The 13,695-nt window shown below is 34.1% G+C and overlaps 1 protein-coding gene across 1 annotated transcript in view; it reads left to right on the top strand.

Moving 5' to 3' along the window:
• The window catches only part of bmpr1ab (bone morphogenetic protein receptor, type IAb), a 67,076-nt gene that overhangs the window by 24,511 nt on the left and 28,870 nt on the right, over positions 1 to 13,695 (top strand). The window contains exon 3 of the mRNA XM_073827705.1: positions 9,824 to 10,066. Within this exon, the coding sequence (XP_073683806.1) occupies positions 9,991 to 10,066 (76 nt within the window). The 5' untranslated portion in view covers positions 9,824 to 9,990. The remainder of the gene's footprint in view (positions 1 to 9,823; positions 10,067 to 13,695) is intronic.

Below are 13,695 nucleotides of genomic sequence, written 5' to 3'. Positions count from 1 at the left end.
ACAGCTCAGCTTTGGTTTAAAAGAGTTCAAAAATATTTGTTATTGGTCATAAGTTACGGGGAAATATAGAGCAGACATTGGACATGTATGAAGCTTTCTAGAGTGCATGTGTCTACCGCCTGTGTTCATGCACAACATCAAATGGAGTATACTATGAAAGGCTTCGCATTTGACTGTATGCATACAGCAGAGTACAAAAATGAAGTATACTTTGGGCTTATGTCTACCACTAACATGAATTTAAATTGCTTCGTTTCATCCTGTCTCTCAATACTAAATACAGGTAAATAGAGCACAGAAGAACCAAAGGTACATTACTTCTGGCTTCCACGTGGGTGATTGTTAGAGCAGGATGACTACACAACACCATCATCAGTGTGTTCTTGAACCCACGGCTGTCTGGATAGAGCCCTGCATCTGTTGCCACAAACCTCCGCCCTCGTTTCCTTCCTTTCAACTTTCATGCACTTTCCACTCGATTTCTCTTTTGTAGATGTACCCAGAGAAAAATGCGTTTTTTACCCTCCTGCACGTTCTTGCTATCACATCAGATAGCACCAGTCTTACTAAATTCACATCTTATTTCCCAATAACCCCTTTTATATTTCCATTAGAGTGTTGTGTGTGTCTCTGGAGGGTTGTTCAGACATCCGATAAGCTGCAGATACAAACCAAAGACGGGCTGTAGATGTGAGGGAGAAAGCGGCGGTCGGCTGTGAGAGGGCTGTGCTGGTAGCAGAGCGTGACTGAGATGTTGGAAGAGCTGCAGCCAGCAGGGAATGATAGATAGAGGAGGGCAGAGAAAGAAGGGGGAGGAAGAGGACAGGAGAGAAGAAGAAGTGCAGCAGGAGGTTTGGAAGGGGAGTGCTCTGCAGGAACGTTTCAGTATTCTTATGGTAATCCAGCCTTGGATGAGCCTCAGAAGCAGCCAAGCAAACAATGAGAGTGGAGCCAGGAAGTCTGCTCTCCCTGCTGGCCGGCGTGACTTGAGAGGCAGGCGAGGCGCTGGGCTGCCTGCAAGGAGGGGCCCCCAGGAGGGGCCAGCGAAACGCATGCCAGCACACATATCCACATACCACATTCACTCAATCTACGAGTTAAAGAGCATGGTCGGTGCTGGTGAAAAGCATGTTTGTGTTTGTTTGCGTGCTTCGTGGTGAGCGGGACTTGTTTTTCTGTAGACTGTATAGATGTAATGGACACGTTTCAGTACCGTCTTCATTATTTGGTCCTTTTGGCAGTTCTTTGGCAGTATTTTTTTTTTCCTGATTAGTTTTTTTTTTTTTTTTTTTTTTTTTTATAATGGTGTTAATGTTAGATAAAAATAAAATGAAAAAGTAAATACAATGATTACCTTAAATTGTACAGATACAGATAACTATAATAATGCAGCTGGCTCAATGAAAGTCCATAGTTAATAATAGTAAAATAATGATAATGCAGTTAAAGATTAAAGCTAATTTCCAAAAATATAGCATACATTAGCAAATTAAGTTAAATAATGTTAATAAAATTAGATGGGGAAAATAAATCAGGTAAATTAAGCTAATCTTTACAAATATAACATAAATTAGCTAAGTAGGTTAAATAATGTTAATAAAATTAGATTAAAAAAAATCAAGTAAATAAAGCTTGTCTTTGAAATTGTAGCATAAGTTAGCAAATTAAGTTAAATAATATGAAGAAAATTAAATAAAAAATCAAGTAAATTAAGTTAATCATTACAAATATAGCATAAATGAGCAAATTAGGTTAAAAAATGTTAAGAAAATTACATTTAAAACGTAACTAAAGGTAATCTGTGAAATTGTATCATAAATGATCAAATTAAGTTAAATAATGTTAATCAAGTTAAATAAAAACAAAATAAATAAAGTTAATCTTTAAAAATATAGCATAAAATAGCAAATTAGGTTAAATAATGTTAATAAAGTTGGATAAAAAATCAATTAAATTAAGTTAATTTTAAAAATATAGCATAAATTGGCAAATTAAGTTAAATAACGTTAATAAAGTTAGATGAAAACAAAGTAAATAAGTTAGTCTTTAAAAATATAGCCTAAAGTAGCTAATTAAGTTAAATGTTAATAAAGTTAGATAAAAAATAGTTCATAAAGTTAATTTGTAAAAAATATAGCATCAATTAGCAAATTAAGTTAAATTTTAATAAAGTTACGTAAAAAATAGTTAATAAAGTTCCTCTTTAAAACTGTAGCATAAATTGGCATATTAAGTTAAATGTTAATAAAGTTAGATACAAAATAGTTAAAGTTAATCTTTAAAAATATAGCATAAATTAGCAAATTAAGCTAAAAGTTAAATAAAAAACAAAGTAAATTAAGTTAATTTGTAAAAATTTTACAAAAGCACATTAAGTTAAATGTTAATAAAGTTAGATAAAAAATGGTTAATAAAGTTCATTTTAAAAAATATAGCAGAAATTAGCAAATTAAGCTAAATAATGTTAATAAAGTTAGATAAAAAATTAAATTAAGTAAATAAAGTTCATCTTTAAAAATATAGCATAAATTAGCAAGTTAAGCTAAATTATGTTAATAAAGTTAGATAAAAAACAAAGTATAGTTAATTTGTAAAAAAATATAGCATCAATTAGCAAATTAAGTTAAATGTTAATAAAGTTACATTAAAAAAATAGTTAATAAGGTTCATCTTTTGAAAATATAACATCAATTAGCAAGTTAAGTTAAATCATGTTAAAGTTAGATAAAAAATTGTGAATAAAGTTAAAAATATAAATAAAGTCTTTAAAAAATATATGGTAAATTAGCTAATTCGTTTAAATAATGTTAATAAACAGATAAAAAAAATAAGAAAATAAAGTTATTGTTAAATCGGTTTAGTTAATCTATCATAGACGGGTTAAATTAACTTAATCATTTAGTAACACAACAAAATGTAATCTTTAGCAAATCTTAAAATGAATTTTCATTTTTCATTTGTTTTCACATAATGTTACGATGCCTCAATTTACTTACAATATTTAAAATGATTGATTTTAGTTTTTAGTGTTTTATTTTTTTATCTATTTATAGGATTTTAATATTTAAAAAATCTAAAAGCAATAATATAAACACAATTATTGGGGTAATTTTAATTTCTGTGCGTCCCTACACTCTTAACAATAAAGGTGCTTTAAAAGTTTCTTCAAGTGATGCCATAGAAGAACCATTTCTGGTTCCACAAAGAACCTTTCAGTCAAAGGTTCTTTAAAGAACCATCTCTTTCTTACCTTTTTATAATCTGAAGAACCTTCTTTCGCCACAAAGAACCTTTTGTGAAACAAAAAGGTTCTTCAGATGTTAAAGGTTCTTTATGGAACCATTTAGACAAAAAAGGTTCTTCTATGGCATTGTGAAGCACCTTTATTTTTAAGAGTGTAATTCTGATTAGGTTTTTTTGCTGTTGGCCTGTGGTGTTTGTTTTCACATAAAGCTCTGGTTTTATATGCGTTTCTTAAGCGTGTGCATCGATCAAGACCACAGACTTAGCAGGATATCTGGGATGATCCCTTTAGTTGTTCATCTCACCTGCCTTTCCAAAACCTGTCTGAAAGGGGATGTTTGGCGTCTTGCGGTTATCCTTTTCTTCTATGAGCTGAAAAAACAAAGATATTCAAAAGGCGCTGTCAAAGCAGCATTATCTTGGGGGAAACGAGTGACACAGCTCACTCTGTTCTTCCTCAGATTTCTGTCTCCAGAGTGACTTCCCCTTTCAAGCATCATATGATTGAAGACTGTGGGAATGCCTTCCCAGAAACCACATGCCATGCCTCAGTGATTTGCTATAAGGTGTGGTCATTCTATATGCTGGCTACAGTTGCTTTACCTTTCCCCCTGCCATCTCTCTGGCCTTTCATCCGTTCAAAGGAAATTAATGAGGAGCTTTCCTCTAAAAGAATGCTTGGTGAGACTATAAATTATGCCATTTAGCACAGCTCTACGGCATCTTTGCCTTCTGATTTAAATGGTGGTCCATCTGCTGCAGAGATTTGCTTTTTGCCAGTTTTCAAACTGTTATTGATATTAAGCCGTGTGCCACTGCACATTCACATCTGTAGTAATTCTTAACAAGAGCAAATCGATTTTCCAAACCATGTCTTCATGTTAGATCATTACCTTTTTTCTTTTTTTTTTTCTTTTTTTTTTTTTGGTAACCTTAATATTATTGTGTGTTGTGACTGTGGTGGAGATGATCTTGTTCACAGATGTCTGTGTAAGTGTCAGAGACCTCATGATAGGATTGTTCTTTCTCTGTCAGCGCACTTCCTGTCCTTAGGCCATGAAGCTTTCCACACCGACTAGTCAAGGCATGCTTTTACCAGTCTTCAATCTTTATCTCTCGTAAGGCGTATTCACAACAACTGCAAAACCAACAGTGAATTGTTCATTCTGGTTATTTACAAGCTTTAATATAAGACCCCACCCTTCTGATAGTATGGATGCTTTATACACTTATTATAAATGTATTAATAGAGCCCTATAAAATCTATTTTATGTTTTTTCCAAATTCTAAATTTTTATTTTTCTAGACTCTACTTGCACAATTTAACAGCAATTTATTAAAAGTTTAACAAAAATTATTTTTTTATGGCCCTATGAAATAAGTTTTATTTGTTACTGAGTTTTCTGTTTATTTTCTGGATTCCATTTTAACACTTTTATTAAATTTGAATAATCAAAAGCATCTCTAATTAATTGATTTTATTAAAAAATATGTTTTCTTTTGGTAAATATTGTATAATCTTTTAATAGTAATTAAGTTAATAGTAGCGCTATCATTATATTAACCCTTAAATGCATACCTCGGGTCTTTAGTGACCCGGGACGTCATTCACTACCCTCTTTCTCCTTCATTTTTTAAAGTTAGACATCGACGTTTTTAGTATTCCACAGCACAGTATTTCTGTGGCCATTTCCCCCCCAATGAAATCAAGTAACTAGAGATGCTTTTGATTATCAAAATTTAATCAAACCATTAAAATGGAATTCAGAAAATTAATGGAAAACTGGTCAACTTTTTTTTATTAACTTTTAATAAATTTGTTAAATTGTCTAGTACACTTTTAATGTCTAGTACACTGTTAATAGTCTAGAACACTTAAAACGGAAAAAATGGAATCCAGGACAATTAAAATGGAAAAAAAAAAAAAACTATAAAAAAAGTAAAATATTTGTTTTCTTGTCTAAAAATCAGTTTTGTTTTTTGTTTTCTGTTTATTTTCTGGATTACATTTTTAATGGTTTCATTAAATTTTAATCATCAAAAGAATCTCTAACTAATTGATTTTATTTAAAAATATATATATTTATTATTTTATTAATTTTATTTATTTATTATTATTATTCTTTTCAGAAAAAAATATTCTGTAAATATTCATTAACAAATAATGTTTTAATACTAATTTAATTAATAGCAGCACTATCATTATGTTTACCCTTTAATGCATAGAAGTCATTCACTACCCTCATTTTTTCTTAATATTCCTTAATCTATTCATTATAAACAATATTAAAAAAAAACATTTAAAAGAATGTCTGTTTTCTGTTTAGTTTTTTTATATAAAAAAAGTGTATAGGGTCGCTAGAGACCCCAGCTACGTAAATGTGTAAATAGATTTTTTCTGCGCAGAAATATTAAAATATCTGATGACTTAATACATGCAATTCACCTTTATTTCTCAAGGTGGCACTGTTTAATAGACAGTAATGACATGATGTGTCACTCGTAATTACCGCAGGCATAAAACAAAAGAATATCAGAAAAAATTGAACTGGTTTACTAAAGCAATTACTGCATGCCATAAAATATAAATGTCACTGTCATTTGATGGTGGATGTAGTGAATAGTGAATAGTGACCAAACTATTGATTTTGAAGTCACTGAAAACCGTAGCTTTGCAAATATGATTGAGATCACGAATATGAGCCAGATGCTGAATGCACTGTTTCAGATGCTGAATGTAATGTATCTGCTCAAATTGAACCCTTCTAAGTTTAAAAAGGTAATGAAATATAAATATATCTTCTGTAATTATTCTTAAAATATCAAGAGAGTTTTTTGCTATTGCAGCAGTTAAAGATCCATCCATGCTGGATATATATATATATATATATATATATATATATATATATATATATATAGGGCTGTATACCTTGGAGAACCTGGCGATACGATACATACCTCGATACACAGGTCACGATTCGATACGTACCTCGATACAGAGCTGTCTCGATACGATTTGATACAATGTGACACGATTCGATACAATTCAATAAAAATACATGCGCCAGAGCCAATTAGTTAATGCTGAACACATTTACTCAACAAACAGAACTCTGCATTTTTCTTCAATTTATTAAAGACAAAAGTGCATTATAACAGTCCATTTTGCTTAAATATTTGCAACTTTAAGTGCTCTGATTAATTGTACACAAATTGTATTAATCTGGAAATGACCACAAGTCAACATTTAACTTTCCAAGTGTACAGTCTGAGCTCACACAAGCACAAAATCTTCTTCTTATTATTCTTAACTTCTTATTAAATCTTCTTATAATAATTTTTTTGTGACACCATGTACTGCCATAACATATTTCACTATGAAATCACTTAAATGCTACATCTTGCTTTAACATTTGGCACAACAAAAAATCTACCTCATAACAGGATGGATTTTTAAAATCAGGTTTGGCTAAACCTAGGTTTGTCCTCAAAAAGGCAGGTTGAACAAAAATCACTGCAGCAACAGAACAATAACCTGAGGATACTCTTGGTAATGCTAGCTTTATCTTATGACTTAAGATTTTTGTTCAAAAACAGAAGTTGGTCAACATGTTTTGAGCTTAGTACACTTCTCTGTGCTGTTACTCCATGAGTTTTTTTTTAAACTCGCGGGCGCCGCTGCGCCCCCTAATGGCTGGGCGGAGTATCGATACTAAGGGCTAGAATATCGATACTGTATCTTTTTTTATTATATCGGTATGTATCTAAGAATCGATATTTTGAGCACACCCCTAATATATATACACACACACACACAATAAAACCGTACACAATAAAACGTAATATTGTGGAAAAAACATGGACATGATCTGTCATTTTTATCCTATTGTTTACTGTATTTATTTGTTTGGCCAGTGTCATTGTGGGTTTTGGTTATTTTGCTGTTTGGGGCTGTAAGGACCTTTGAAATAACTGAAATCATGTGGCGAAGTGATATAGACATGTACTGCGGTCAAAAGCTGCCTGGAACTACGTTCGCCATGCATTTCCCTGAAAATAATGCACACCTCTAGAACGTTCGTCAGCCAATCAGATTCAAGCATTCAATGGCCCTGTAGTATAAATATATATGTATATATCGCTTAAGATTGGCAAAACATTCATGCATTTAAGGGTTAAGCAATCCATTTCCATCACAATTTCTTCAAGTTAAACAGAACTCTTATTTTGATGGGTTGCTGTGAAGTTTCTGTTTGTATATGATATGACGATAGTTTTTCTCAAATGGAACGGTAAAATGCTCATGAAGTGACTCTCATAGCCGTTCTAGAGATTGCTTATGTGTTCTATCTACTCATATATTGAGGCGTTAGCGGCTGAAAACATCTGTCACGCGCGCTTTAGTATGTGTGTAGTAAATGAAACTCCGCGTCTGTGCCATTCATTCACACAGAGACATGCAGAACATGTAGGATTCATATTTAAATAGCATTTTTGCAGCTTAATATTCACAGACTCTAGTCCATATCCCGTTTTCGTTTAAGTGTACTGACCTACTTTTAATTTATTAATCCAAAATTTGGCAAACAATTCCACAATTGCATCTGCGTTTTCCGCTTTGCTGAAATCATATGACCCTATATTATTGTTGTTATTATTAGTAGTAGTAATATGTTGTCATTATCACAATTATTTTTTAAATAACTGAATATAATAATACATGTATTTTAATCAAGCTTAAAACAACTCATATATTTAGTGTAAATCTTTATTCATATTTTGCAGAAGTGTAATGTGTATTAAAAATATAATAATAGTAATTGTAGTAGTAGTAATAATCATAATCATGGTAGTAATAAAAGTTAATTGTGCTGTCTGTGAAAGTTAGACACTAGTTTATTTTCTTTACCAGGCATGGGGTGAGTTGTTGAAACCTGTTGCAGGTCCTATCTCTCCATCCCTGTGGTCCTGTATGGAGAGGGACACAGTCTGTCTTAAGGGGTCCCTGCGAGCCAGAGGAGCCCCGCCTTTTGTTTCCCCATTACCCAGGAGTCAGGGAAGTGTGAAAAGTAGGGCGCAGGTCGGGGCTCTTTGTCCCCCTCGGCCAAATGAAAAGTGACAGACACCGGCCCCCTCTCTGTGCCTGTTAATTCAGGCCCCCAGTCCCGCAGAGCCTCTGGGAGCCACTAATTGCATCGAGACAAGCAGGAGCTAAGAGAGAGCAGACACATTATGTTATTAACGCTGGACAGAACCCAACACCAGTCATTTTGAACGGGACGCTGCTTAAAGGGATGGTTCACCCCATCATTTACTCACCCTCAAGTGAGTAACAAAAAAGAACATATTTTAAAAAAATGTTGGTAACCAAATTTGGTAAAAAAAAGCACTGAAGAAAGAAGATCATTTAGGTTTGGAACAAGATGAGGTTGAGTCAGAATTTAGGAATCGTGGAATTCAGTTTACTGTATAACACGGAATGTCATGGAATTTGTCAAATTTTGGAAGAATAAATAAAAAGTAGGTCAGTACACTTAAATCAAAAGGCCATATTGACTAATGTCTCTGAATATTAGGCTGCTAAAATACTATTTAAATATAAATCCTGCATGTTCTGCGTGTCTCTTTGTTTCGTTTACTGCACACATACTGAAGCGCACATGACGCTTACAGTCTTTTCAGCCTCTACCACCTCAATATATGAGTATATCAACACATAAACAATCTCTAGAACTGCTCTGAGAGTCACTTCATGTGCATTTTAGCATTTCTTTTGAGGAAAACTTTTTCTTATATCATATACAAATTGAAACTTAATGGTCTTCACAGCAATCCGTCAAAATTAAAGTTTGGATTAACTTGAAAAAACTTTGACACAAATATATTACTTAATGTAATGACAGAGCTGCTACTACCAATAAAATGTTATTAAAACATTCTTTTTAATGAATATTTACCAAAATTTATTTGCTAGAAAATGTAAATAAATACAAAACAGTATTTCTGAAAAAAAATCTAATCAATTAATTAGAGATGCTTTTGATTATTAAAATTTAATAAAACCAATAAAATGGAATCCAGAAAAACTAATGGTAAACAGAATTTAGTAAAAAAAAAAAATTAAGAAAAAAATTAAACAGGGCCTTAAAATGTACCTTTTATAAATTGCTGTTAAATTGTTTAAATTTCATGATTTAGACATGCTTTTTGATTTATATTTTTTAATTTAACCTAGTCTAGAACACCTAAAACTGAAAAAAAAATGGAATTCAGACAAATTAAAATGGAAAAAAAAATGAATTTTGAAACAAAATAAAATGGAATTTGAGAAAAAATAAAACAATGGCAGAATCTACATTTTTGGATAGAATATCCCTTTAAGCAGCCTTCCAGACTCAAGAACCGCCATCCCACAGCTCTGCTCTGAGGGGTCAAGGGCCATGCTCTCACAAGTCACTCTGCTAAGATGGAAGTGCAAAGGAATTTAAATACCACTCCAGTTTTCTCTGGCTCTGAGCAAGGAAATGTGTCACGATGATGGTTCTAAAACATTAATACGTGTTCTTCTCTTTCATTACAGGGTCTTAAACAAAAGGAAGCTGTAAAGAGGCCTTGAAGTCTTCATCACGCTCACATACTCTTCCTCAGTCTACTCGCGTTCACAGCCAATTGGCCACTTCATTTGTCTCAATAGTGGCAGAGTACAGCACAACCAAAACAGCTTGATTGTTTCGGATCTCAGCCAACATGATAAAAACCACCTCCTTGGTCATCGTCTTTGGCATTTTGGGAACTGCCGTCCTTCTCTCGTCATCAGCTGAGGGTAAGCCAGTTTAATTATTCTAAAGTGTGTATGCTTGACCATTGCTTCCTTCTCAGTGGATGAAGCACACGCTTGGCAGTAGCCGCAAAGTGTCTGTTTTGAATCACAAACCCCTATAGCAAACAAAAATGTGTTTTTTGTTTGGTTTTGTTTGAGTGAGGGAAGAAGGCGAAAACTGGAGATGACTGGAAGGGTCATCTGTTTTGTTTCATCTGGATGCACAATAGAAATGCAGCAGCAATTTATAATACAAAGCAGACTGAGGCAGCAGGAGAATTGATTTCGCTGTATTTGGATGATACCCAGTGTTTGCAGAAGCCTGTTATAATGGATGGTGGCCTTTAAAAACATAGCGCGGTAATGGCCTCGCTTTTTATTCTCATCAGGCCCCGAAAGCTCCGAATCTGTCTCTTCACATTTGCAATGCATTAGCAAACAAACACTATCTGCCAGGATATTCATCTGAATTACATTATTTAATTTTATTGATTTGATGCCCTTCTGATCTTCTCTGCAGTAATGGAGACTTTGCCTCCATTTCAGGTAAATGCAAACATGAGGAACTGCACACTTTTTTTTTCTTTCAAATGACTCGCTACATCAGAATGTAATAGTCTGCTTTAGAGACTGTGGTTTGGCAGTCATGTTGCCTTTAGGTATTCATCCATTCACTCAGCACAGATTGTCTTTGGAGAATACACATCTTGAGGTGTGAAGAGGCTGTTTGGGTCACATTTGGCTGTGTGGAGAAGCAATGGTTTGGGTGATTGGTTTTAAATTGTGTGTTAATATGTTAAGGAGAGGAATGGGGAAAGAGTGCGTCAATGAGCAAGATTGTAAATGTGTGTTTTAGGTAAATGCTGTTTTTTTTTTCTCTAGGGTTTTACACTAGTATGTTAATGAAGGTAGGGATAGAGACTTAGAGTAAAGCCAATTGATAAAAGAAAATTTTATTTTTAACCCTGAATTAGGGCTGGGCAATTTTTAAGATTTTATTGATTAATTTAATTGTAATATTTTGCGGCAATTTGCGAATTTAAATAGAAATATTACAAAATGTTAGAATTAGACACTTTGACAATATGCCAATGATAACAGTCAAGAGAAAAGAACGATCCAACCGCATGTTGGCGCACATGATTAACCACTCATGTGTGAAGCGCTCGTTTTCCTTAGGCACCATTCACACAGAATGCGCTTTTGTGTTGACAAAGTTGCGACGCGGGCAGTGGAATAGGAAAAACATGTAGGATGATAGGAATGAACTACTTTTTACTTGAACGTGGCATTTTTATAATGCGGTTTCGTGCACGAGACACTCCAAGAGACGTGAGTGCAACAGTCGAACGCATCCATGTTTACATAGAAAAAAAACAATGAAAAAGCAGCATAATTGGATAAAAACCTGTGAAGAAATACTACTGTATATCTGTTATTTTGTGAAAGTGTGGCCAAGTGTGGCAAACACCACAAATTTGTTGTGTCTTTGCATGAGTTTTTGATACATGCATACATATAAATAACTAGAGATGCTCCGATCAGCATTTTTGGGGCCGATCACCGATTACCGATCACCAAGATCATGATCTGCCGATTGCCGATCACTGCCGATCACAGAATGGCAGGGGAATGGGAATCTTTGATCTATAATCTAGCAGAATTTGCACCATTTGTAGAAATGAAACTAACTCTAAATTAACTATATTGAAGAAAAAAAAACAGTAGAAATAGGCTACAGTCAAGATCTTGAAGAACCACCAAGTTATGGACGATAGTATAGTGTATCGACGATAGTTAGAGATATCGCCAGTTGCTGATGCCTTCCCTGCTGAAAAAAACAGCATATGCTGGTTAGGTATGTTTTGGTGCTGGGATGCTGGTTTTAGCTGGTTTATGCTGGTCCTTTGCTGGTCAAGGACCAGCATAAACCAGCAAAGGACCAGCATAAACCAGCTAAAACCAGCATCCCAGCAGCAAAACATACCTAACCATCATATGCTGTTTTTTCAGCAGGGTTTGACGATAGCAAGACGATTATTATTATTATCCATAAAAAAGGCGCCTTACTTTAGCGATGCAGTGCAGAGAGTCGGTTCTAGGATGCTTCAGAAACTTGCCGTGATATAAACACACGCATAGAGTGGCCACGTCGCTTTCACACGCCGCATGGGTAAGAGATTTATTTATATTAAAGTGCACCTCGCACTAGACTAGGCTACACTAGCTAGTGATGAAGGTCTTTGATAATGTAAATGTTCTTTGCTTGTTATTTGTAGCTGCTTTTTAAGTTGATGTAAGGATTATATTATCCAGCATTGCAGTCATTAGGATAAAGGTAGTAAAATGTGGTTTAGGCTGAATTAAATACGATATATCAGAATCCATCTGTATATAGGAAACATAAACATTCACCTCAGTAACATCTATATGCGTTCATTAGAATTACGATGCGATAAAATGGCGCTAAACATACGCAGGTGAATTACACGCGCACCGTTTCTCCTCATTCTATATGAACTGAACTACAACATGAACTGATGACAACAATCAGACATACAGCAGTAACATTGCAATATGACGGATATAGAAAGATACATTCATTTACATTCAATCCCGCACATTTACCACTCACTGAAGATAGCAGAGAATGAAACCGAAAGTAAACTTGAACTTCTCCGGCAAAACTACAGTCAGCGCTCTGTACACGCACAACTTAGTCACATGCCCAATAACAAGACTACCCTTACAAAACTAATAAAGAATTTAGTACTCATGTTGCATGTTGCCACTGGTAAGCTCCGCTCTGCTGTTGTTTACCTGTGCGCCGTGCATGCACGTGTGAAAAAGTCCCGCGAGTAATTTACGTCAAGTGATCGGCTTTTTTGATCTGCGCTTTTGGGGTTCGCCGATCAAGCTATTTTTAGCCAATATCGGCCGATCATGATCGGTGGCCGATCAATCGGAGCATCACTATAAATAACCATATTTACTATATATGACACAAGATATTTATGGAAGTTCACAGAATTGACTCAGTAACAGCAGAGTAAAACTGTTTCTTCTGAGCATGTGACACTTTAAAGCATTATCGTATCGCATATTATTGATTATTGCATTATTTTATTTAATGTATCTATTTATCGCATATCACATTTTTCTTTAATATTGCACAGTCCTATTTCATTTTAAATAAGAATTACCTTGACTTTCGAGATTTTTTTTTTTTTATAAAGCATTTTCCTTGTATTATTTCTTAACTTATATGTATAAGGTAAGTTTGTATAAGATGCAGTTGTAGCTCATGCATCTTTCCTGCAAAGACATTTAACTAGGGCTGCAACAACGAATCGATAAAATCGATAAAAATCGATTACTAAAAGCGTTGGCAACGAATTTCATAATCGATTCGTTGTGTCGCGCGACGCAGAGACATTTGGTTGTTATTATATATATATATATTAAAAAAAAAAATTGAGCGCAGAGCGGAGTGGACACATTCGGTCTCTCTCCCGCACTGATGCCAGCAGAGTTCGGCACCTCATAAGCTGTGTTTCCATCCAAAAATGCGAATTTAACTTATGCGCAAAACTGGAACATTTGAGCATAAAGCACCGTTTCTACATTATATA

Source organism: Garra rufa, chromosome 22, assembly GCF_049309525.1.
Source record: "Garra rufa chromosome 22, GarRuf1.0, whole genome shotgun sequence".
Lineage (NCBI taxonomy): Eukaryota > Metazoa > Chordata > Actinopteri > Cypriniformes > Cyprinidae > Garra > Garra rufa.
The sequence above is the reverse complement of the archived record's forward strand: the minus strand, read 5'-3'. Positions and strand labels throughout refer to the sequence as shown.